The 26223-nt window shown below is 34.9% G+C and overlaps 1 protein-coding gene across 2 annotated transcripts in view; it reads right to left on the reverse strand.

Moving 5' to 3' along the window:
• Positions 1-1960: 1960 nt before the first annotated feature.
• The window catches only part of LAMP2 (lysosomal associated membrane protein 2), a 36021-nt gene continuing 11758 nt past the window's right edge, over positions 1961-26223 (reverse strand). The window contains exons 4-9 of one of the 2 annotated variants that reach the window (XM_016122091.2): positions 22875-23033; positions 21729-21913; positions 20702-20821; positions 16935-16998; positions 16233-16397; positions 1961-4353 (exon numbers count right to left, since the gene is read on the reverse strand). In XM_016122091.2, coding sequence (XP_015977577.2) covers positions 4211-4353; positions 16233-16397; positions 16935-16998; positions 20702-20821; positions 21729-21913; positions 22875-23033 — 836 coding nt within the window. In that variant the 3' untranslated portion in view covers positions 1961-4210. Of the gene's footprint in view, positions 4354-11596; positions 13961-16232; positions 16398-16934; positions 16999-20701; positions 20822-21728; positions 21914-22874; positions 23034-26223 lie in introns of those variants that run through there. The other variant, XM_016122101.2, reaches the window with a different exon arrangement.

Below are 26223 nucleotides of genomic sequence, written 5' to 3' on the forward strand. Positions count from 1 at the left end.
GGATTATTTTTCTAGGTAGAAAGGAGGGCAACTACAAGAGCCTTGAAGTGAGAGCACCCTTAGAGTCTTTGAGAAACAGCTAGAGGGCCATTATGACTAGAGTGGAGTGAACCCAAGAGAACAGTAGATGAGGTAGGGAGGGGAGTACTGAAGATTAGGGCTGAAAACTTGAAGTATGTTGGTAAGGGTTCCTTGAAATCCTTTTTAAAAGGCTGTAGATCTGAGAATAGGAAATGCATATTGGGGCTCAGAACCACCTAGCAAAGACTGTTGAGTGTCATGGCTATACTGCACTTAAAGCCAGGGGATGGCTTGGGTTAGGGATGGTATTAATTTAAGGAAAGTGAGGAGAGACAGTTCCATTTAGTATCTTAAACACACTAATGCATAGTCAAAATGATTCATGGTGCAGTACAGTTTGAGGGGAGAATGATAATGATATGTGATCAGAATAATTAGATGAGGCTCCTCTCAAAAAAGTAACATTGAGGGCTTATACATTACTGATGAGGTACAGCACAAATTGGCCTTGGTTTGATCTTTCAAAAAGTATGTTCACACAATGTCCATCTGCCCCTCATGTAGGGTGGACAAAATTTGTTATTTTAAGAATACTGAAGACCATTTTTAGGGTGACTATAAACAGGATAGAAGAGTACAGAAGTAAGATTTTTGTGATCATTTAATGTAAAGCATACATTTTTTAAAAAAATTGATTGTTCCTTAGAAACCAGGATGCATAGTAGTTAAGAGCATGGTCTTTGAAAACAGACAACTGGGCTCAAGTGTCTGTGTTGTCACTTACTCCTTGTGTGACTTTGGCTGAGTAACCAACTCAAGCCTCAGTTACTTTATCTGTAAGCTGGAAATGATACTGCCCAATCTCAGAGTTGCAGTGAAGATTAAATGAAATAATGTGTGTAATGTGCACAGCACTGTAACTGCTCAATAATAACTACAGCTGCTTTTCCCTATGAAAAATGCATTGTAGACACAAGATTTCTCCTGTTCATTATACATAGCTTTTGAAACAAGGGAACTCAAATTTACACCATCATGAAAATACAGATAGTAAAAGTGAAAAAACATTTCATCAGAATTCTAAAGGCAGTTCTACCATCCAGAGTATATACATTGAACTTAAAAAGATGAACCACCAAGTTGACCTTTTAGAGGCACGGTAACCCTCATGGCAACATATAAAGAACCACTCTTTTTGCTATCAGTAATCTTAAAGTGCTTCTTAGAGGCCTTGTGAAGTGCAGGGTGGTGAAGCATATTCAATGAACTGGCTAAGACAATAAAAACAGGTTCTTTTGAGAAACCCCCTCATCAGTCCCACAAATGGAAGGTAAGGCCATCCCCCACCCTGCAATTAAAAGACATTAAATGTTTAACAATCAGAATATGAAACCCTATTACTCAAAAACTATAGAGAGACCCAATGTTTAATTCCTTCTGCTATCAAAAATGTCCCTTATGTAAAATGGAGTGTGTTGTCATTTAATCCAATCATATAACGTAGGAACATTGGACTGTGTTGTAAGGAATTTGAAAGAATTTTCAGAAAATGGGTAGGTCCTCCTCTGCCTGGCCATATTGCTGAGGTACTTCTTGCTCAGAATGGCATGAACTTCAACAATGAGTATGGTTGATCAATGCAGACACACATATGCTACAAGTATATTTATTAAGAAGCTCTTACATTAGATTTCCATATTTTATTCACATTGTTTTTTTTTGAAATTTTCTTGACCAGATAGGCCCCCATATTTGAAATGCCTGAACTAAAGGTTTTAATGCCTTCTTAAAGATGCCACAGGGTTAATTTGCAGACCTCTGAGGTCATGTGACTCCTATTGATAATTCAAGAGACTAGAATTTGGAGAATATAGATTATACAAATCCAAGTTCTTAAGGCTGAGCACATAGAATAAAAATGAAGTTATCCATAATGATATGGATTGTGTGATCTTTATTATTTTTTAATCCAGATCTAAAAATTACACATATCAGATCAAACAGGAGTACTACAGTATGCTTTATTTTGCAAGTATTAATTAGTTCATTAAATCGATATATCCAAAACTTTGCTTAGCTGCAAGCATCAGTTCTCCCAAAGAAGTTTGGGTGGAAAACAATTGTTTTTATTCATGAGCTCAAAGTCCTACAGTCTGATCCATTGTTGTTCTGACATAAAAATGAACTCTGTGGGCAAAGCTAATTGAACATTTAGTTCCTAGAGTTGGGGCTTCCTGTATTTTATTGGAGTTGAAGCGGTGTTTTTTTTCTTGTTAGTATTAAACACACACTTGCTAATTATCTAAGATAAAGCCATGATACCCGATGAAGAACTAGTGATAATAATCTCCTACCTAAAAGGAAGAATATGTTTAAATGAACCTGTAATTTGGAATGTATCTGAATTTCCAATTGATTTATTTAACAAGGTCACAAGCTGATTTAAATAATCTGGCTTCTAGACAATCATCTGAAAAATATATATTGAAATGAAGCTACTGTTCTTTATGGTGCCATCATTTTGACCAAATAACAAGCAGTTGTTTTCACAGGAGAACATTTTAGAAGAAAACATTCTCTACATACTTAGAAAAGAGAGGAGGGCTTGAATCTGCAAGATAGAACTAGAGAGTGCTAAAGGAGAGGTAATTGAGCAATCTGACTTTCTACTCCAGTTTGGAACATATGCTTTAAAGATACGCATAAAGGTGAAACTGTTGATGAATTTTCTTTCTTTTTAACAGAATGTTTTCATGTCAGTTATAGGCAAAGAGTTCTGGCATCAGTTAAGGGCAACAATACAGTGGTAAGCATCTATATTGTGCTGAGAGGTAGATGGGGACTTGATCCTTGTATTTAATAATAAACTACCTTTACTTAAGGTTTAAGCTTAATTTTTTATTCCACAGATGTGAAGGCAAATCTTTGAAAACTTTTGTTTTTAGTTATATAGAGATAAAATAGCTCGATAAAATAAACACCTGCCTTATGCTAATAATAGGTGAGCAAAGCAGCCATGTGGGCCCTAGAGAAATAAAACACTGTGCTTCCACATCAAAACGCAATTCAACAGATATTGGGATGAGTGGTCTCTAGTACCTTACTCCAAAAGTCAGAGCCACTGAATGTCTCTACTGGGATATAAATCTCTATAGAAGTCAACAAATTTACAGAATAATTCCAGTCCACCCTTGGCGAGGCAGCCATCTGACTGATGACACTTCAGGACCCACTTGCTTCTAGAGTTAGCACTTGCTCCTTTCAGAAGAAAGAAATCAATACATTAAAATATCAATTAGAACTTATTTACATAGGGAATGGGAGAGTGCAGAAGGTGCACAAAATATAGAAGGGTTTTGGTGTTTCGTTTTTTAATGGATTATGTATGAGGATGAATTAACTTTCAAGATAAGGCTTTAAGGGTGAAAACAACATTCTAAATTATAATCCTAAAAAACCATAATCCACCTTATGTCAACACCTTAAAAAAAAGCTGAAGATCTTACATCATCCTTTAACACAGATGTCATGTCTGAAATCATATATTCCAAACTCCAGAAGGAAAAAAAATGCACCCTTGTTAAAATATAGTGGCCACTTAACAGTAATGAAGAAAACAGCCAGCCTTTTGCTATTAAACACAGTATCTTGAAACCATTTCTTTCTTTTTTTTAACTAGCAGAAAAATATAGATTTAAGTAATCCTGATCAGGAGGTTGGAAAAGGAAGTCTTATTATGAACCAAGTTTTATGTTTGCCTCCAATGAAAATGAATTTATTATTTTCTTGAATTTCTTTCCTGAAACAAGTTAAATTCTCTAAAAGCTTTGATATTGCAAATAATGTCAAAAAAGTAGCAAAATACAAGTAACTGCAACATATAAAACTATACTTTAGTAGAAATGCTTTCATAATTGGATAAAGAGGCTTAAAATTATTACTTACTAAAAAAACATATTCCAAGCCATGATTTTTTTCCATTACACTTTAACAAAGGAAGGAAAACTAGAAAAACAACAGAAATTGGTCTTAACACATTTTTTCTTAAATAAGTGCTACTCATGCCCAAGTTAGCTAACAATTCACTGAGGTTAGTCTGCATATCTTATACAATCGATTGCACAACAATTTCTGGCTTTTAGCCAATGGAAATGTGATAGCAAAAAACAAAAGCACTAAATTTAATTGACTACACAGACTGATATCCAGTACGACTTTTTCTTCTTCCAATCATATAAGAGATAAAGACAACAATTATAAGGAAGCCCAAGGCCACACCCACTGCAACAGGAATAAGAAAGTTGAGGTCAGAGTCAGCAGAACATTCTTCAGCTGTTAAAATAGAACAGACAGAAAGCAAGAAAAGAAAATTAGTAAGGAATGCAATTAAGCAGAAACAAGCAAACAAGAAATGAGCATTTTGAAAGTGTACACAGGTTAGTCTTTTAGGGCATTACTCGATTTTCTTATCTTCTCTATATGCACCCAAATATTTCTAAGCAACTGATCCTCTTATAGCTCTCATTATCTCTTCATCTCAAATCACGCCAAATTTCTCAGTACAAAAAAGCAGAAGTTAAGGGAAGAACAGGAAAAGATCCAAAACACAGAATTATGCTTGCCTGATATGGGGAGATTTTATGTTTAATCATGTAAAGGCACTGGGGAAAAGAACTATCATCTACACTTAAGAGCATTGTGTGTGTATTTCCCTACTTTTCTCCCTTGCCACAACTATTATTAAAATATAAATAAGAACTCTACATGAGTAATAAAATGTAAGTTAAAAAGGACTTAGGGTCAAGAAAATGTGGTATGATTTTTTTTCACACAGGCAATGGGTAATTATCAGGTTATATACAATTATTTTTAGCTGAGCAGTGGCCAGTAAGAGAAATAGCAGAATCTAGTACATTGCATGCAGTCCATGCCACTGGATCACCAGGAAGGGCGTGTGTGCAGTGCAATTTAAGCTCGGGATTCAGAACCGTGTTTGAATCTTGACCGCATCAGTTACTAGGCTAAAGGACCTTGGTCAGGTTATTTAAACTGGGCTTCACTTTACTCATCTGTAAAAGGGCGGTAATAATACCTATATCATAAGGTATTTGAGGATTAAATACAATATTATTTCTAAAGCATCTGATACACATCAGGTAGTCCCTTCTGTTTTCCTCCCATGTTTATGATCCCATCCAAGGGGGTTTAGGTTTTGAAGTAGCAAACAGAGATCAAAATAGGAGTGTTTAAGTATATTAAAATTGAAAAAGCCAATATTCAGTACTTTAAAAAATACTTAGTAGCGGGGAGGTAGACGGGGTAAAGGAGGTCAAATCTGTGATGACAGAAAGAAATCTAACTATGGGAGGTGAACACACAGTGTTAATATATATATGACTTACTGTTAAAATGTACAGCTGAAACTTACTGGATTTTGTTAACCAATGTCACCATAAAAATAAATTCATTAATTTTTAAAAACCACTTAAACAAAGTTGAGAATCATGTGTTATTTATTGAAAGTAGTTAGTACTTGCAGCTCTAAGTGTCCCATTCTGATCTCATAATTTCAAGTTTAAACTAGTTTTACTATTTACTAGTGGTTTTGTCACCCACTAGATATGTAACCTTGGTGAAGTCACTTCCTTTTCTGTAAAATTATAGGGTTAGAGTAAATACTCTTTAAGGTCCTTTCCAGTATAAGTCTAATGCAATTAACAAAATGTGATTGATATTTGTTATGATTTACAATTAAGTAATAACTTGTATTTTTCCTCTAATTTTACTTTTCCTCCTCTTGCAATTTTGACATTCATAAAAAGGAAAACCAGTTGCTAAGGTTCTGAATACATGAATTTTCATAATTATGGTAGCCTTTGTTGAAGAGATTTACTATATTTTACTATAAGCCTTGGGAGACTGATAACAGGGTACCAAAATACTGTAATCTGAGTTACAGAAATTCTGAACCAGCTAATATATAAATAGAATGAATTACTAAAATAATCACTTCAATGTGAAAGTCTTCTCAAGTCTATTGATTAAGCTTCCTACTTATTTGTCTATACATTCAATATCTGTGCTGCATTTATAACAAGGAGTACGCTTCAATAGGGACTGATTATCTAGCTCATTTTAATGTCAACAGCTTCTCCCTACCTCTCCATCTATGCTCTGCTCCACAGGGGCCATCTTAAAGAAGCAAGAGCCTAGTTGCTGTGCTTTACTGCATCCCTTCTGAGATTGCTGTTAGCTTACATTTCATAAGTACCAATCTAATGACAACACTAAATAAATTTTAATGCTCTAGAGATCAACAAGATGAAGTATAGAAACAACACAATCTGTCCTAATTAGTTCATAGAATTTTTCTATCCTTCAATGCTAATTGGGTATCCAAAGAAGAGAATAATACAAGAAAAAAAGGCAAGTGGTTAAATATGCTTGAATCTTTTCCGTCTCTATTGCTGAAAAAGGAATGATTTTTAAGAAACTTATTCTGAAGCTAGTTTAAGTCCTGTTGCGGTCTTTTGGATCTGTTATTTACCTAGGGGGAAAAATTCACAAGCCCAAGATATTACTTCATTCTTAACTTGAACTCAAAGAAATCAGCAAAAAATAACATAATCTAAATAATGCTGATGGTCCTGAGGACATTCCACTGAAAACCAAGTTTGAGCCTATCTGAAGGTATTTATGCCACATCAATATTTATTTAATGAACTATATTCAAAGGCATTGTGATGAGTTTAAATCAGGATAGTTCTTATACATTGAAACAGAACACTGGTAGTGAAATAATATTTAATTCCATTAAGAGACAGCTACATATTTTATTCATATAATGACTATGTTAATAAGTTTATGGTATCTTGGGTTAGGATCAAAATTTGGCTCAGGCTTCTTGAGATAGACCTAAGAACATTGAACACTGATGTTCTTTTTAACAAGTTTGACTTGAGGACCAGTAAATATAACATTTTTTTTATTTTAAGCTGATGAAAGAGAAGAGTTTTTACTAATAAAGATTTAACTCAAAATGTTGGGACTGATTTAAGAATTAATTTCAACATCTTAATCTTAAGGAGCAAAGTGTTTCAAAACTAAGAGGCAAGAAAATCTTGTTGTTTGCATGTATTTTTATATAATCAATCAGATTGCAGGTTCTAAAATTGCTCATATCCAGCGTTATGGGCACTTGAGACCAATAAAGTAAGCCATCATCACCAGAATAAGTACTCCTGCCAAAGCTATTCCCACCACTATGGGTACAAAGAAGTTGTCAGCAGCACTGCAATCTTGAGCTAGATGTGGAGAAAGGACAATTGAGTATAGAAACAGTGACAAGATTTCAATTCTGTAAAGTTTAAGTTAAAAAGACAGTACTTCCCAACACACATTTGTTTTTTACACCAAGGTAAAAAGCCATTGGCATTCATTACCAGCAAATGAGATGTTCCACAAAAGTAATTTTCCAAATAACCAAATCATACACTTTTAAGTACTCCCTAAAATGCAGTCATTTTGGATGAAGGATATATAAAATGACCACATACTTCCCAGGTTTCTTAAACAGATGATAATGAATGAATATAATTAGCCTTTCCTTGATGATCAGGTGGTAAGCTTTCAGAGGCAAACTTTTATGATATTGAAGCATAGTTCCAGGAACACTGCAAATTGTGAAGTATTAATGAAATGAACTAAATGAACAACTGTACAATGCAGACCTAAGAACTTAATGCATAGCAATTGGGTCGTTTAGTAGTGGGAAAAGATATAAACTAGCCCTGACAGAACAATTATTTGCCTCAATATGTTCAGTCTAGTGTGAGAGTCAGGTGAGAAAATTGGTGGTTATCATTTCAAAATAGGCTATAATAGGGGCAGACAACACACAATGTCATAGAAGTATTTCAGAGGCATACTCAATCTTGTTACACAAAACATATTTTGAAAAAACTGACACCTAAGCTGAGTTGTTAAGGATGAGTAGGAATTAATCATGTAGGTAATGGGGAAAGAGCGTTCCAGGTATAGGGAACAGCACAGGCAAAAATAAGGAGGGTAAGAAAATATGGCACTTCAGGGGGAATGCAAATAGGTTGGCATAGCTAGAACAATGGATCAAGAGGTACCCCTGGCTAGAAAAAGGTATTAGAACCAGCTCTAATTGTATGCTCTAGGTAATTTGGTCTTATACTGATGGCCAAAAGTGCAGCAGGATTTTAAGCAGGATATTTGTTTCAGAAATTATGGCAGATGTAAGACTGGTGATACTTAGGTAGGAGGCGTCTCTATTGCTAGAGTCCAGATATCCAAAATATGATCCTAAACTGGGTTAACGAAGTACAGATGCATAAAGGGCAGACTAGAGATCTAATTAGAAGGCAGAATTGACCAAATGCATGTCAGGGTGTGGCAGGAGATAATTGGATGGTTTCCAATTCCACGCTTGAGTGATTGTGTAGATGCTGATGCTATTCATTGTGATAGGGAATATAGAAAAATATATGCATTTCAGTTATTTGTAGTTATCTTTGTGTGTGGGGGGGCGTTAATTAGTGTGTGGAGTGGGGGAGGGTAGAGAGGGATATGTGGAAGAGGGGGACATTCAGTTTTAGATCTGCTAAAGTTAAGATACTTGTGTCCAAATCAAGTGGTTGATGAACCTAAGTAGTAGTTCAAACAATGGACAAAGATATTTCTCAGTGAGGAAGAGTAATAAAAAAAAGGACCAGAGACAAAATCCTTGGGAGCACCAATATTTGAGGGATAAAGGAGCAGGAAAAAGTAGGCAAGACAGGTAGAAAATGGTGCCACAGAAGCCAAAGGACAGGCTCAAGTAGAATGGGAGAAGTGTAAAATATTAGAGAAGTCTGGGAAATGCCGATTGGATATAGCAATGTGGGGGCTATAAGTCAAACTTAAACTGCAGGTTTAGTACTTAATGGAAGTGATCAGTAGAAGATAAAGAGCTTGGGATGGGGAACATACAATACTCCTCTCCTTTTCGAGAAGTTTAGAAGAGAGGACAATAAGAAGGTAGTTAGAAGTGGGACAGAGGATCAAGAAAGGACATCTTCAGGGTGGATGAAGAAAAGAGCCCTTAGCATTTGACAGGTTGAGGATACTGAATGGTACATGGCCTCCTAGGAGGTAGGATAAATGGGATTCCAGAAGCACTGACCAGGAAAAGAAAACCTACTGAGACTGGAGAGGAGGAAGGAATGAATGGTGCAGATGTAGACCCATTTGCAGAGTGGGAAGAAGGCTAGAATGCTGTATCACCACTTCTCACTATTTACCATTTCTGTGCCTCTTAATGCCTTGATTCTCCTAGCTTGTAATCTATCAGGGATGGGTAAATCAGATAAAGCTTATTAGAATTGTATTGAAAATAAGAATGAACAAGACAAAAGGCAATTCTAATTGTGCTTGCATTTAAGAAGTGTGGCAGACTAGCTTCTGGGGCAATAACTGGGAACAAGTTTATAGACTTTATGACATCAACTTTGGCTGCCAGTTCAATGATCGTTTTTACCTGCTTCTTGGTTCTGATAAAAATCCAGATAGCTGAGGTTGCCAGGTGTGACTTCTGAATATATGGTGTTAAGAGTACCCAGTTAGCTCCTCCCCTTCAATTTCCCAAATTACCACAGAGAACATAAACTATTAAATGACATGTACCATAAATTATTATGCATTGGATTTAATATAACTTTGTTTTTTAAAAAAAATCATTAGAAGATTAATTTCTTATTCTGGCAATGGATTCATAGTTCTCTTTCCCAAATTGGGTATTTAACCTAGTACTGAAACAATTTTCATAAATACTGCCAATAAGGCTTTCATGTAAGACAAATATTCCCAGGGTAGATTAAAAAGGCAATTCCACTAATATGAAAATCTTTCTAGATGCTGTCACTTATTTAAAATGCTCTTAATTAGCATGTGAAATATTAATTTATAGTAATTATTGATTTTATAAACTCAACCTTTAAGAATTCTTTAGGTAATGGAAATAAATTCTGGTAAAACAGTGATTTTAATAAGATCACAAGCTGAAGAAAAGAAAATCTCATTCTCTAAGTCATTTTGATTTGATCTATTTGACTAATGTACACCTGAGACTGTATTGAAAGTAATTCTGGGGAAAGAAAGAGTGTTATTTGTGGAAGTTTAATAGTTGCAGGAGCAGTGAAGATTTTAAAGATAAAAAATTCATGGCCATTGAAATTTCAACAAAAAGTTTTCTGTTTAGAAATCTGAAATAAAAATTTCAGTGTGACTTAGAAATCTGAGACATACGTTTATAACAAGATATAAAACAAAAACTCTTAAAAACCAATTGAGTCAAATTTCTCTTTTGAAAAATCAGTGTTAAGAATCACATTCTTATGGGACATCTTATTTATTATACACCTTTTAGATTTATCATCAAACTAAGTATAACACAAAATCTGAAAAGATACTTGAGGCTACTCAGTATCACCCAAACATGTCTACACTATTTTCAAAAACAAGATACAGCAATTATTGATACAGAAAGTTAGCTACCAGGGTAAAAGATAATAAGGAGGTAGATGGGAGAGAGATGAGCCTAAGCCAATTTAACATTACCTACACAGAGATGAAATACTACAATCTTAAAAATATCCATATCTTATAAGAATCTCTCCTAAAGAATACAAGAAATTTCAGATGGTGTGTTTTAGACTGTATATAAAGTAAGTTCTTAATACATAACAAGGCTCTTAGCAGATTGATTCCTACTAAAAATACTCAAATCTTCACTGAAATGGAAACTACCAAAGAAATAGAACAACAAGATTTTAAAGGCCTCAGTCCCCCTGATGAAGAAACTGAGACCCCAGAAGTTAAGCAGCTTGGACAAAGTCACATGGTAACTAGTAGCAGAAGTGGGAGCTGTGATGATTAACTGGCAGTTATATGGCTTAACTGGGTCATCCAGAGGAAAGTTACTAGGTAGGTTACTAAATTTTTTTGTGTGTGATATACCGAGGTTCAAGTATTTTAGGGTATCTGAGAGAGATTGCATGTAATCCTATTTTGGTTCAGATCAATAGCTCGGATTGTATGACTGAAGTGTACAGCTGCTATGTACAGATATTAAATATCAGCCTCAATTTAGGAGTTGAGAGAACTGCACAATAACGCTTTTACTAAGAAATGAATATTCTTGATCATTGGTTCACCAACTGGCTACCAGATTCATTGGGGGAGCTACACACACACATACACACACAAACATGCACGCACGCACGCATGCACATTTTAGCCTAGATCTGCTAAATTATGTCTCCTAGGGATGGCGCCTGGAATCTGAATTTATACAACAAGCTTCCCAGGTGATTCTTATTCTGTAGCCAGCCCAGCATCAGTAGAAACATATGTATGGGACCACTCTTCCAACAGTAATAGTATAACAGAACATTTGGAAATAATTTAGTTCTACTTCTAAGCACTTGTAGAATTTTTCCTTTGGAACGAAATTGCCATTATGTGGTATACAAAATCTTGACTTTAACAAATGGGAAAAAATGTGAGCAAATTTTATTAAGAAATAAAATAATTTTTATTGTTTGTTTTAGAAGCAATACGTTGAGCAAATGGACAAGCAAATATCTAAAGAGAAATACTATACATCAACTAGTGGTTTAAACATTTGAGAAAAAAGACATGAGAAGTATTTACACGGACCAGTCTCTTTATACGAGAATTATCCAGAACCATACAGAGTGTCAGACCATCGAGGTGTAAACCCAGTAGAGCAAATTAAACTACAAAAGGTACAAAGAACATGTGGCTATAGGAAATAATAACGTAAATAACCATATATAAACTGGTCCATGTAAAATACAAAAATATTCAATGAAGTCAGGTTTTCTAGAAAACAGTGCTAATCAGAGGTATTTTAATATGAATCAGGTATATAATCTAAACATAGAAACTTTTAGGAACATTAACAGCATTAAGCCAGTGCCACCCACTTGTGCTTCCAATTTTTATTTTTTTAAAAAGCTGCTTTGCTTTGACTCATGAGAAATATCTGAGACCTACATTCTTATGAGAGTTATCTAGTCTTCTAAGGTTAACAATCTTACACTATGACACTATTTAAATAAAAACTAATTTTAAAAAATCAGATTTATATTTAGTCTTTAAAAAGTGCCTTAAAGTGACAATACAGCTCAGTGTACAGCTGGTGAGGAATCTGATTCTGAGCCAGTAAGATTTTTCAGCCTACTCTAAACAGAGCAAATTTAAATGAGAGAAAACATTTTAGCACTCCAATATAATTCAAAAGATAGTTATAGACATACATGTTAACATATAATTGCTTGTGTGTGCAATTATGCATCTCTGTGTGTAGCTAGACTACCAAATTAATTCAATGTCAATAATATTTTGGAACCCAGATATCTCATTTTCTAGTGAATGGGGGGGACACATAATCTCCCACTCCTAAAAACTCAGGAACTGTCAATGGCTGCATAATAACAATTTAAACATATTTGTTCAGCCATTCTAATTAAAAAATCTCATAGAAAGAGCAAGAAATACTCCATGTGTTAACTATCAAATTGAAACTTTTTGCTTTCTTATATAAACATTAGGTGGTATACGGTAAATGGACAAAACTGAACACAAAATACATGAATTAATCATGATTCTACCACAATGAATGATAATAATCTAGGTTTTAATTAGCACAAAATCATTTAAATGGGAAAGCTAAATTAGTAAATGTTGTAGCAATCAATGTAAGCTGGAAACAAACAAACAAAAACCCAACTTTTTAATGGACTAAGAGAAGACCAAGACTTATGGGTTAGGTGCAGATTACTTTTTAAGTGTAAGTGCACTTCTTTATCTAGGTTCTAGAACATACTGCCATTTCTTTAAGGAAAAGAAAAGACAAGAAAGGAATAAAACGTACTACTGCCACCAAGGATACAGGAAGGCTAGAGAGAAGTCTACATTAAATTTAGCACTGCATACATAGGCCAATTTGTGGGTACAAAGAACTAATGCCCAAAACTGGCACTGCCTAGCCATTTTCTCTAAAGCACATAAAAATGCCCAGTTGGAATAGTTTGTATCTTGCAATTTAAAAGAATGAAATATCCAGTTCTTAAAAAAATACTTAAACAATAAGTTTAACACTTATTCTAAAATTTTAAAAGCTTTTGTATCTCTGTCATTATAGCCACATTAAACACAAATATATTCAAACAACATTAGGAAAGCACTCATTGCTAAGAACATAATACTAGACTGTTCAAATATACTGGCATATCTCTCATAGGTCAAATATGCAGCAATGTCAAAGCAGCTAAGTTAACCTACAAACAAAATCACAGCAAAAAATGCAAAAGGAACAAGTACAAATCCACTGTAGAATGTGTTGTCTCAATTCAACTACATGCAGGAAAAAAAATCTTTTTGAAACTTTTTCTAAAACTATTTCTAGTGAGAATATCTGAAGTGAAAACACAGAAACAATAACTCAAGACAAAATAGAACCTATAATCCAGGTGATTTTGCACATGACTTTTGCTGTAGAAATAATAGTTTTACATCCCTTCGTTGGGGAAAACACCATCATGTGATTAATTTGTAGTTTATAGTTTTGGGGTGTTTGTATTTAACTGTGAAATCCCCGATTCTAAGATCGGAACTACAACTAAATATACCTTAAATTGAACAGTACTGCATGTTGGAACTTGTACTTGCTTTAATATTTTGTAACAGAGATCACATATGGATTAGTGTTACAGAGTCTGATATCCCGCATAACTTTTTCTTCTGCCAATTAGGTAAGCAATCACTATAACGATAATCAAGCCTGAAAGGCCAGCACCAACTATAATTGGTATTAGAATGGTGTCATCATCCAGCGAACACTCCTGAGCTGTTGGTGAGAAAAAGTGTGTAACACATAATGAGTATAATCAAAAAAGAATGTCCAAAACTAAAAGATGTTGATTCAAAAGTCAGAAATGCTTTTACAAGTTCAACTTCAAGTAATTAAGACAGGCACATTTTAATGATAAAGCTAAAGAAAATTATGGATTGTTCTAGAATTAAAATCCTAAAACTTATTTGCCCTTTCATTCATGTACGTATGTACGTATAGGTATTCATATATATGAATACAGATATACTCATGTCTGTGAGTAAACACATACAGGTGTAAATGTGTTTCATTTCTATTCCAAGTCCTTTCCAAAATAGGAGTATTACTTTATCAAAAATGAAGAGAGCTAATATAACCCATTTAACATAGCCAGATTAGGCTCTATGTGGTAGAGTGAACATCTTTTGGGAGACTGGGATCAGATTAGGAAGGTTTAATCATCGGAATTGGAATTGTCAGGCTGGCTCTGTAGTCCTTTAGAACAGAGATCAGTAAACTATAGCCTTTGGGCCAAATCTGGCCCAAGAGCTAAAATGGCTTGTAAACATTTTTAAATGATTGGGGGGGGGAACCCAAAAGATTATTTTGTGAAATATGAGAATTATAAGAAATTCAAATTTTGGTCTCCACAAATAAAGTTTTATTGGAACATAGTCACACTTATTTGTTGTCTGTGGCTGTTTTCAGGCTACAATAGCAAAGTTGGATAGTTGTGACAGATACTACATGGCCTTCAAACATAAAACACTGTCTGGGATTTTACAGAAAAAGTATACAGATCCCTGACTTAGAGTATGATTTTAGTAGCTACAAAAGTCAAGAAACTGGGACCTCTTACTAATTTAAGTGTGTTTATTACATTTATCAATCTGGTCAGTACTAGTAGCCAAAAGGGCTACTTTTTTCTATTTCTAGGGAGCAGTCTGATCCAGGAAAATTCAATCAACATTCTTGTACTTTACTGCAGATCTATTTCCTCTTCCTATATAGTCAAGTATTACCCGTGTGTTGTATTTACAGGTACGCATGGTCAAGAACCTAGTTCCACAAAAAAGATTTTGCATTCATTATTAAATATTGTATGCTCCACTGGGTGACATTTTTAATGCTATGAACATAAAAATTAAAGTTTCAAATCAGATAAAGAACAAAGCTCATCTCTATTACAACTGACTTAGAAAAACAGGCTTGAGCTAAAATTACACTGCAAATGATTTTAAATTCTAAACATAAATTTGGATCTTAAATTAGGGTAATAATGTAGGGGAGCTAGATAAAGATTCAAAAAAAAAAACTATTAAAGGATAAAAATAATTGAAGTAAAAAGAAAACAGACAAAAGGGAAAGTGAATTTTTGAAAAAAAATTTTTAATTACACATTAACCTCTCTAGTCACAAGAATGGTAGTGAAGAGCCCAATTTATTTTGTCGTGAGTAGGGCTGGGTATTCAGCACTACTGCAAAAGTTGTTCAAAGGCTCATAGCATATTCACTTTTAAACACAGCTTCCAAATTTCCTTCTAAACCGTGGAATTAATTGTTAAAAACGTTATGAATGACTGGAATAGCTGTGTTTAAAACTGCAATCCTCAACCCCCAATTTTAGGTAACTGGTTTAAAAGGACAAGTCTATTAAGGAATTCTATGTACTTTTTTCCTTCATAAAAATTTTAATCTTACAATGCCAAATGCATCTTTCATATTCATATAAACACTGTAATGAGCCTTTCACAAAGGTTTCATTAAAAATCTGATAAACACTACCATGTTTTTAAAACTCTCCAGATCATTCTGGCAGGCCAAACCACAGTTCGCAATATTTGAGGTTTTGCTACTGCACTCTTTCGTCTCAACAAAATAAGACCAAACTGCTTTTATTCAAGTATGAAAATGTTTCCAGTGATAAGATGGCCCCAAGAAGGCAGATGCAAGATGCCTAAAGCTGCTGCTCCCAAGTGCCATCCTTCCCACAAACTGAAACTTAGGGGAAGCGTCCCTATGTTAAGTCAAGCTCATTTAAAGCTTCTATCAGTTTTTAGCTTTAAGAACTTTGTCACAAATGATTTTCAGATCATAAAAAAAAATCTAGTTCAAGCAAAATGATGAGACAAATAAAGAGTGATATAACTTGCTTAAGGCTATGAGAACTCTACAAGAGTCAAGAGTTAATTCATATTTTCTCTGTTTCAACGCTTAAATTCCCAAGACTCAAATGAAAAGTAAACATAAGAACATAAATTATTAATAAAAGTTGCTTGATTCTTACCTGTAGAATATTTTCCTTCTATCACATTGAAAGGCTGAACCCTTAGATCAAAGGTATTTATCTGAAATGCCCCGGACACTGAAACTGTCTGCTCTTTGTTGCACATATAAGAACTTCCCAGGGAGGCATCCCAGTAGCTAAGATTGTTATTTGAAATGCTGAAAACTTTAAAAGAAAAAAATATATTAGTAACTTCTTATCCTATCAACATTAAAAGTAAGATAGTTCTTAGGATTTTTCAGTGAAGTATTGGAGCTTGGCGTACAGGGTCTATCCACGAAAAGCAATTCTTCTGATCACTAGGTTCCTTATCTTTATTTTTTATTTTTTATTTTTTTAAAGTGTAGTTGGTATATTATATTATATCAGTTACATTAGTTTCAGGTATATAACAGTGATTTGACATTTTTATACCTTACAATGTGATTACCCACTAATAATAGTAATCATCTGACACCATTCCCTGTATGTCGATAGATGTTTCTATAGTCTGAAGATTAGTCACACCATACTTTGGAAAATATGGTGTATTGAAAAGAATACTACTGTTCTAAGTTACTGACTTTAAGTTGTGGTCATGGTACAATTTTCACATGAAATCTGTCCCACTAAATAAGGCACTATTTCTTAACAAGAAAATTATGGTTTCTATTCCTTCAGTGTAACCCATACTCTTTTCCCCGAGGCCAATATTTTGCTTACCAGAGCCATTAATCAAAGACATGTTGACATTCACTTCCTTCAGATAGAATCGGTTTTCATTTTTCTGTTTAAAAAAAATCTTCCAGTTAATCAACACACCACAGGTACAGTTACTATCTACAGAAGAAATGCAATCTAATACTATTACTCAAAAGACAAAACTATGGACTAGAAATGGGCTAGTAGAATAAACTGCAACTATGTAAAGAGAACTCAAAATGTGAGAGAAACCCTTTTCCTCTGCATTTGGTTTCCAATTTCTGGACCAGAGGAGTAGTCATATGGTTCTCAGACACTCAACAATTCATTCCCTCCATTTTATTCCTGTCACTTGTTGAGCCCTCACCACCTCAAGCCTGGATCACAATAACCTCTTAACTGGGCCCCCTGCCTTTCAGCTTCTACAGTTCAATCTTTCCTTGACTGATACTGTCTTTCTGAAGCACTCATCTGATCACCCAGTCACTTCAATTATTTCAGTGCTTAGTTTATACAAGGTAACCTATCAAAGTGTTCCAGGAAGCTAGCAAAATGAACCAGACTTGGATCCTGACCCCACCATGTCTGTAATCTGCCATGAAAGATAAGATAAATACAATAGTACCCCCTTATCTGTGATGTTGCTTTCCATGGTTTCAGTTATCCACAGTCAACTGTAGTCCAAAATTATTAAATGAAAAATTCCAGGTATTTTGAGAGACCACATTCACATAACTTTTATTACAGTATATTGTTATAATTGTTCTATTTTATTATTGTTGTTAATATCTTACTGTGTCTAATTTACAAATTAAACTTTATCATAGGTATGTACATATAGAAAAAAAACATAGTACATACAGGATTTGGTACTGTCTGCGGTTTCAGGCATCCATTGAGGGTCTTGGAACATATATTCCCCATGGATAAGGGGGAACTACTGTACATAAACATATTACAAAAAAGTGATGAGTTATGAAAATTAAAAGGAGAGAAATTACTTCCAACTAGGGAAAGAGCAAAAGCATAGGGCTAGGCCATGTGAATTGTGTAAGATTCAATTAGGAAACAATCAGAAAAGGGTATTCAAGAAGGCAACAGAAGTACACTCGCATTTGAGAACTTACTAAATGCCAAGCACTGTTCTTAAAACTTTACACATGAAGCATCATTGAATAATTATAACACCCCATTTTGAGATGGAGTAATCGAAGTGCAGAGAAGTTAAGTAACTTTCCAAGAGTCTATATGGTTAGTAATTGGTAAGTTGGGACTTGAACCCGGAATGTGGCTGCAGAGTCTATGGGCTAGTTACTATCATGCTATCTTACCTCACTGGATGTGCACAGGGAACAGGGTGAGGGAAGAATAAGATTCATGAAGAAAGAATGAAGGAAACAAAGCTGGATATGCACATTACATTGCATGATGGGGCAGGGGTAGGGGCTAGAACGAGTCTGCCAGGGAATTTAGATCTTATCTTGCTGGCAAAACAGAACCACTAAAGGTTTCTGAGGAAGAGCTGTGCTTCAAGAACATTAAGCTGATGGAGAACATTGAGGAAGTAGAGGAAGAGGATGGACTAGTTAGGAGGCTAAACAATCCAGGTAAGGGGTAATGCAGGCTAGAATCAGGTCAAAGGCAGCTGGGAATGAAAACAAGGGGAGAGACTCAGAGAACGTGCAGGAGGAAGCTTAAAGGAGGACTTGACCATCTCATCACATCTTTCCTCTGCTTAGGCTATGTCCTAGCTCAGCGTTCAAGGCTCTCCACAATTTGTCCCAACTACTTTTCTATACTTACCTTTCACTTAACACACCACATGCCTCATTCTCCTGGCTGGTCTTGGTTGTGTTCCTTAATCCAGGGATAACCCATACTTTTGCACTTACTCCCATTTTGTATAAATCTGACCCATCCTTGAAGGTCCAGCTCGAATGCCATCTCTTCCATCAAACCCTCCTGACTTGCCTCCAGCCAGAATTAAACTCTCTCTCCTTTATACTCTCATAGCACCATGTATTATCCTCTTGTCAAGCACTCATTCCACTTTGTATGTACCTTCCGCAGTACTCTATTGCCCACAGAATTGAGTTCAAAAGCCTTAGCATGGCATTCAAGGAAGACCTTCCACAAAAATGGTAATTATTTGTATATTTCTATCTACCGCTAAACTGTGGGCACCTTAAGAATATAGGCCTTCTTTGTATACCACGATAGCATCCTGCAAATAACACACTTGAATTCGACATTCTTTTTAGAAGCATCTATCATGACAGAGTTAAAGGTGAGATGGGCCCCAATGAACTCTGGTGATACTGTAGGTGTTTCCTAAGTTTTCAAAATGCCCATAGAATTGTTAAAATGTCATCATTTTGGATTACATTTTAAAATAGTCTGCTGGGAAAATTAAATATTGTAATTATCAAATATTATATATTTCTACATGAGAGTAAGAAGAAACCATGATCCTTTTAGGATTCTACCATAGCTAGAAAGATGAAACTCAAACACTCAAAAGGGAATGAATCTAAAATATTACTTTCCACATTCTTAATGACTATAACATAATCACCATGCAATAACTTTAAAAAAGAATGTATCTGGGGAGGTCTGCTCTTACTGCATTGAAAAGGACAAGCTTAACTAGACGTTCTTAATAGTAATTCAATGGTCATATATGTACTATAACAGAGGAAGATCTGAATGTTAGAAAAGGGAAGATTTTTGTAAATCTTTCTAAAATATATTTGTCTAATATAATCTTCAGTTATTTGGCACATATTCCATACAGAAAAAAGGCTTTAGACACGAAAAAACAAGTTCAGATATGAAACAAATGACAACAGACCTAATTTATATATCAGATGTTGAGACTATTTCCCCATCCTTAAATACAATAATCTGATTTAAAAGCAGAACTGTTTTTTATTCACTTATACAATAACTCTCAGTTTGAAAAATGTTGGTGGTCCAACAGTTCCTTCCACTGATAACTATCTCCTCTTTTCCATTCCTATTTGCTATTACATGTACATGTACACACACACACACACATACACACATATCAAAAAATTGTGGGGATAATAACTGCTTCTGAGAAGGTGAAAATAAAGGTCCCTAATGATTAATATATGCTAGCAAGGAGTAGGGAATGTATGCTCAACCTAGAACTTTCTGTTTAAGATATAGCCCTTGATATAAGCATGAAGAACAAAAATCTGAATGCTGACATTATAAACTGTCTTGAGTTAATGAATTAATACATGCCAAGTACTAACACAGAGTCTTGCACATATAAGTACTCAATAAATATTAACTATTATTACAGATACTATTATCAATAGTATAGCCTCCAAAGAGCCTAAAATATTATAGTTGACAACCATGAGTTTTCTAACCAATAAGAGAGAAAAAACATTATGGAAATTACTTTATATCTTTTATGCATATATTTTATATATATGGATAGGTTAGACAGGTTTTTTGATGTGGGTTAATTTTTGCTCATACTCTAGGGTCTATAAAACAGCAGAATAGTCACTTTTGGTGAACGTTAATGTAAGAATCCAGTGCACAGACCATTGAGGTGACCCTGAGGGTTTTACAAGGCTATGGACTATACTCTATAATTAAGCAGTGTTGAAATGGAAATAGAGATAAATATCCATTCCTGACACACACACGCATGCGCGCGCGTGTACACACACCACCTACTTAGACTTTCATATAGAGAATGAATCCAATTTCTGAGAATGAACCTAATTTTAGAAAAATCTATTACTCACCACAAAGACGAAGTCAAGATACTTAATGTTGCTGCTGTTCAGCCTAAGTAGAGCAGTTTGAGGATGGCAGCTCCCAGTGAAGTCAGTTGTATTGGGTTTGATGTTAATAACTGAAACAACCTTCAGGAAAAGATGGAGGAAAGGTACAGCAAAACCTTATACTCTAATAAGACCAACCTCAGTGGAGAACAAAAAATCCTTTTGTCTAGATACTTAAGTTTATGTTGTCTTACTTTCAAAGCTGGCACAGGCCCGAAAGCTATGAGTCAGATGACTTTAAACAAGCAAAACAAGAAGGAAGCTTCCTCAGTATTGAGCCAAATGAAAATACACATATTTTATGGAGCATATGAGCCATCTGTCTAGCTGTGTAAGTCATGGGACTGTGGAAATTGGATTTGTTCATTGGCATGCCCTCTGTAGCCTCAGTGGAACACTGCAACTAGAAGTGCCATCCTGAACCTTGAGCCTATCTATATGATTTGAGTCATCAAAGAGCTGGAGAAAGGGATAGCTGCACTGTTCCCATAGATCAACCTAGAGTTTGTTTCAGATAAAAGTGAAGGGGTTATAGTAAACTGACTGAAATAACAATCAATTGCTTATACTCTGATCTACTGATGGCAAATGGAAACGAAACCCAGAGTCCTTTTAAAGTGCTAGGTTACCTGCTGGCCAAGAAAACACCTTGATAGCAACATTAACTCTTCACGGTTATAACTCCAGACTAACCAAAACTCAACAAGTCAACACCGAATTTCCATTTATTTATTTTTTTATTAAATCTATTGGGGGTGACTAAAATTATATAGGTTTCAAGTATACAGTTCTATAGTACATCACCTGTACATTGTATTGTGTGTTCACCACCCAAGTTAGATTTCCTTTCATCACCACATATTTGACAACATCAAATCTCCATTTAAAATGATATCATTCTAGTAACACTACTCTTGGGCTGAATGTAGGATAAACTACTTGAAAGGAGATCAGAATAGACTATATCCATAAAAATAGACAACTATACCTTTTCTTGAGTGATGTTCAGCTGCAGTCCCATGGTAGCCAGAAGACAAGTCCCATTGCCATTATTAACCGAATAGGATCCAACCTCTGGTTTTTCCTTTGGAGTAGGCATTGTAGTAGATGGTACAGTGGTGTGAACAGTGGGCACTGCTGTGGTTGAAGTTTTATCTTTGTCACACAAAAACTCTAAAACGAAGGACAAAATAAACTAGATTTTTTCTTAATTCATAAGGTCAAGGAAGAGCAAAATATTTCTCACAATAAAAGTCCAAAAGGATTATATTAGGGGAAGGGCATACCTTGATAGTATATTTTAAATTAAATGAGGCAGAGTTCTCAAACTGTTGCTTCATATGCAGACTATCTCTAAGTTATGAGACAGCAGACAGATTCCAGACACATCCAAATGCTTTATCCACTCACACATGGCCACACATCTATCTTTTCAGACCCTTAAGCCCCTTTATTCCTAAAGAACCTCACCTGCCTTTGATGTAAAAATCAGATATTTAAGTTTGAAAACATTTTGCCCCAACCTTAGGCCTGTCCTCTTCTCTCCCACTTAACAATCACTCTAAGGAAGGATAGTGTATACCAGGAAAAAAGTTCAAAAATCATTTAAGGATTTAAATGCAAATAAAGTTTTTATTTGTGTTACCCCCTACAACAAATCATAGGCATTTCAACTTCTTTTTAGGAATTGCTGGTAGTTTCTCAGAACTGATGAATGAGAAATTACTACATTTCTATAAAGTCATAGAAAAGTGACAAAACCAATTTATAAAATTGAAGATTAGAACCCAGAAATCTAATTTCTATGCTTGTGTCTCAGATCATCAAAAGCTAAAGAGCTGTGGATCAAATATTATCTGAGGATTTGTTCAAATAAACACTAGTTTTTATCAGCTAAAAACACTATGGGTAGAGCATTTTAAAAGACCATTCGACAACATGTACAACATAAACCTAATATTGCAAGTTCCACAAGAATAAGAATTGTTATTATGTATAAAACTTTGTAGTCCAGTATAAATTGTAAGTCTTAATCTATAAATGCTTGCAGGTAATGACTTCAACTAAAGCTTCCTGGTATACTCTAATCTTAAATTAGGACTCAAGTATAGAAATATATACTTTAAGTAGTCACCTTTTGTGCTTACTGTGCCATTTTGGACAAAAGCTTGTACATGAACATCCCAGTAGTACTGAACCACATCATTCTTTTCTAAAGTTGACATACTACTGCATCTAAAGATGTCATTCAACGGAATTCCAAATGCCACAGGGTTGTAAACAGTAAAAATTCCTGTAAAACAAGATTAACAGCTGTTTTCGAGAAGGTAGGAAAAAAGTGATAATATAAATATATATTAGACTTTCTTCTCTTCTGTCTGCCTGCCCTACTCCATCCCCAAAGTGACAAAGGACATGGCATATCCAAGGAATGACAGATTCGCTGTGGCTGAAATATACTAAGAGGAAAGACGTGATGGGACTTAGGAAAAGACAAGCTGCAGGTGGTCACACTTTGAAGCATATTATGTGATCTAAGGACAGATTAGTTGGGCTTTATTTTCTTAACAATAGAAGGCTAGCTTCAGTTTTTAAAGCTGAAAATAGCATGCATATAATTTATTTTAAGGAAGATAGAAAAACTGTAGAGGATAGGCAAGGGAGAAAACTTTTAAGGAAAGTCATTTAAGAGAAAAAACAGAATTGTGATGACCTGGTTAAGGCGAAAAGCAAGAAGGGGGTTGCTTAAACTAAGATGGTGAGGGGCAATAGGAAAAGAGCAAAGAGGTCAAATCGAAAACACCTATCTGAGGTAGAATCAGCAAGACTTAGTGATGAAAAAAGGAAGAGAAATGGATTAATCACGAATTTTATAGTAAATCCTTATTTTTGTGCTACTATCCAAAGTAAGTTATAGTAACTAAAAGGAGCTTTAGGAATCTCTTCCTGGATATAATTTAAAGACTATTCCATTTCATGAAATCTTCAGCATGTGAAAGCAAAAGTTATAGCCATTTTGTACAGTTTTTATTATAATTCCTGTAGTAAAACTTCAAAAGACTGTGATCACACTTATCCACTCAAATGGCTTAGTTTCTTTTGGAGAAGCAGCAGAGGAGGAAGGTATTCAAGACTCTTAACATAGGCTGCCTTTTGTGCCTCTCTACAACATGTAGCAAGAAAGCCAATTAATGCTGCCTTGGCACCCCCTAATGGCCAAAGGAAATTTTTTTAACCAATGAATAGAATATTTTTCTTCACAACTGTTTCTCACTGTTAAGTGAACAGGTAAATGAACTCACTATATATAGATAGACCTAAAAAACAAATGAGTGAAAAAACAAGTTGTAGATATATTGGAGTTGCACTATAAAACTATACCATTTTAAACTGTGTATTGTTTATGAACATATATATTTGTCAAATACAAATACACAGACAGGAAGGCTACCTCCCAAATTCATGAGAGTGGTTGCCATTCAGGAACCAGGAAGGAAAATGGCTCTGAGGAGGGGGTACAAAGGAAACCTCAAGTGTATCTATAAGGTTTTATTTCTTTAAATGAAAAGATGAGGCAAATATGAGAAAAATGGCATTTACTAATTCTGGGTAATGGATACAATGGGTCTGCTATTCTCTGTACTTTTCTGTATTTTAATCATGAAATGTTTTTAAAGAAAGAAAACTGTAGTTTCTAAGTCACTTCAATTATTGGATAGAAAGAAAACAATAAATTATTTCTAAAAACATCATCGGCAGTCCATTTAAGGAAGCCCTTTAAATTTCCAAATAGTTCCAAATATTACACAGAATCTAGTAATAAAAAATTGCACCCTTTCTTGTTTAAAATAAAAGGGAGGAACGATAGGTGTTAACATTTTATGGTCCACAGTTTTTACATCAAATCTGTCAGATTAAACCCCACCTCCTTTTCCTGCTATTCACTGGTCTAGCCATTCATTACATCATCCTGTAATTACTATAACAGCCTCTCTTAAGCTGGCCTCTCTGCCTGCAGTCTCCTCACTTCCAAATCAATCCCACAGAACATTCTTTATAAACTACTGTCTCTGCTTTTGTTATATCATTCTCCTGCTTAAAAACCTAAAATGGTTCCTCAGTGCCTACCCCATCAAGCTAAAGGCCCCCTACAATTTAGACCCACTGCTGCCTAGCCAACCTGATTTTCCTTCTGCTACACACACAGCCTCTATTTTAATCAGGCACTTCTCCAATTACTGCTGCACATACTATGCTTTCCCTTGCTGGAAATACTCTGCTCAAAATTCTCTGCTTCCTATAATTCTACCATTAGCTGAATTTTCAGCTCAGGCTCTCCTTCTCACCTTTCTCCCTCCAATGCACTCTTACCTCTTTTCTCTTCCCCTAATCAGACCCCTGTGAAAACACTTTAAATCTGGCCTCTTATCCATGGGCATGCACAGATGGGTTCAGGGACTATGTGTCATATGCAAAGTTCACACTATACTTTGAGAAAGAGGGTCTAGAGCTTCTCTCACATTGTCGGAAAATGTTTATGAACCCTCAACCCACCAAACATCAACAATAACAAATTCACACAGATCTCAATGCTTTCTAATTTTTCCATATAATGTGGGAAAATAATTTCACTGTCTCTCTAGTTTTTAAGCTCCTTAAAAGCGAGAGGCAAATCTTATACTAGTTCTGAAAGACAGTGTGTGGGGCACAAAGCTAAATAATCAAGCTATCCCGTAACAAACCTGCTTTAGTTATCCTCTCAAACTAAGAGATTAGTAAAAAACAAAACAAAACAAAAAACAAAAAAAATAAGATTTGGTTTCCAAGTCTCAGTCTGCAATATCTCCCAAGTTTTATATGAGCTTATTTACTTCTGGGTCTTTAAAATATAACCTTTTGATATCTATATATCCAAATGAGTCCTTTATCCCCAGGTCTAGGCAACTGAAGCCCATCTACCTGTCTCTGGGGTCAGAATGAAATACTATCAGTGAGAAATGCTAAGCTACTACAAACACCATGTGAACTCAATATCAATGAAGGGGGCAGAAAGGAGAGAATTTTATCCCTAACAAAACGGTAATCTCCATTACTCATGCCTTCGAAATATTTTAATACACATTTAAGTTGTAGTAGTTACAAGGGCAACCTAACTGCCAGTGCTTTCCTGAATTCATTTTTACCTGAAATTTCTCAGAATAGTAGCAAATGTTGATGTTGACTTCAGTCATTTTACCTTTGTCTTTTACTTTTCAGTCAAAATCCTATCTAAATAGTAAAATGATTTGAAGATGAACATTTCTGCTGGTCTCAGGTTACTGAACTTGTATACATTTTAAATAATTATTAAAAAATAAAATAATTATTAGTGAAGAATTTGCTCAGTGATTCAACATTTGCTGAGTGCCCACTATTGAATGAAATACTAGTTAAGTATATGAACTCAGTAGCTCAAAGGCCATCTCATCCACTAACTAACTTCT

This window comes from Rousettus aegyptiacus, unplaced genomic scaffold (genome assembly GCF_014176215.1).
Source record: "Rousettus aegyptiacus isolate mRouAeg1 unplaced genomic scaffold, mRouAeg1.p scaffold_m13_p_9, whole genome shotgun sequence".
Taxonomy (NCBI): Eukaryota; Metazoa; Chordata; class Mammalia; order Chiroptera; family Pteropodidae; genus Rousettus; species Rousettus aegyptiacus.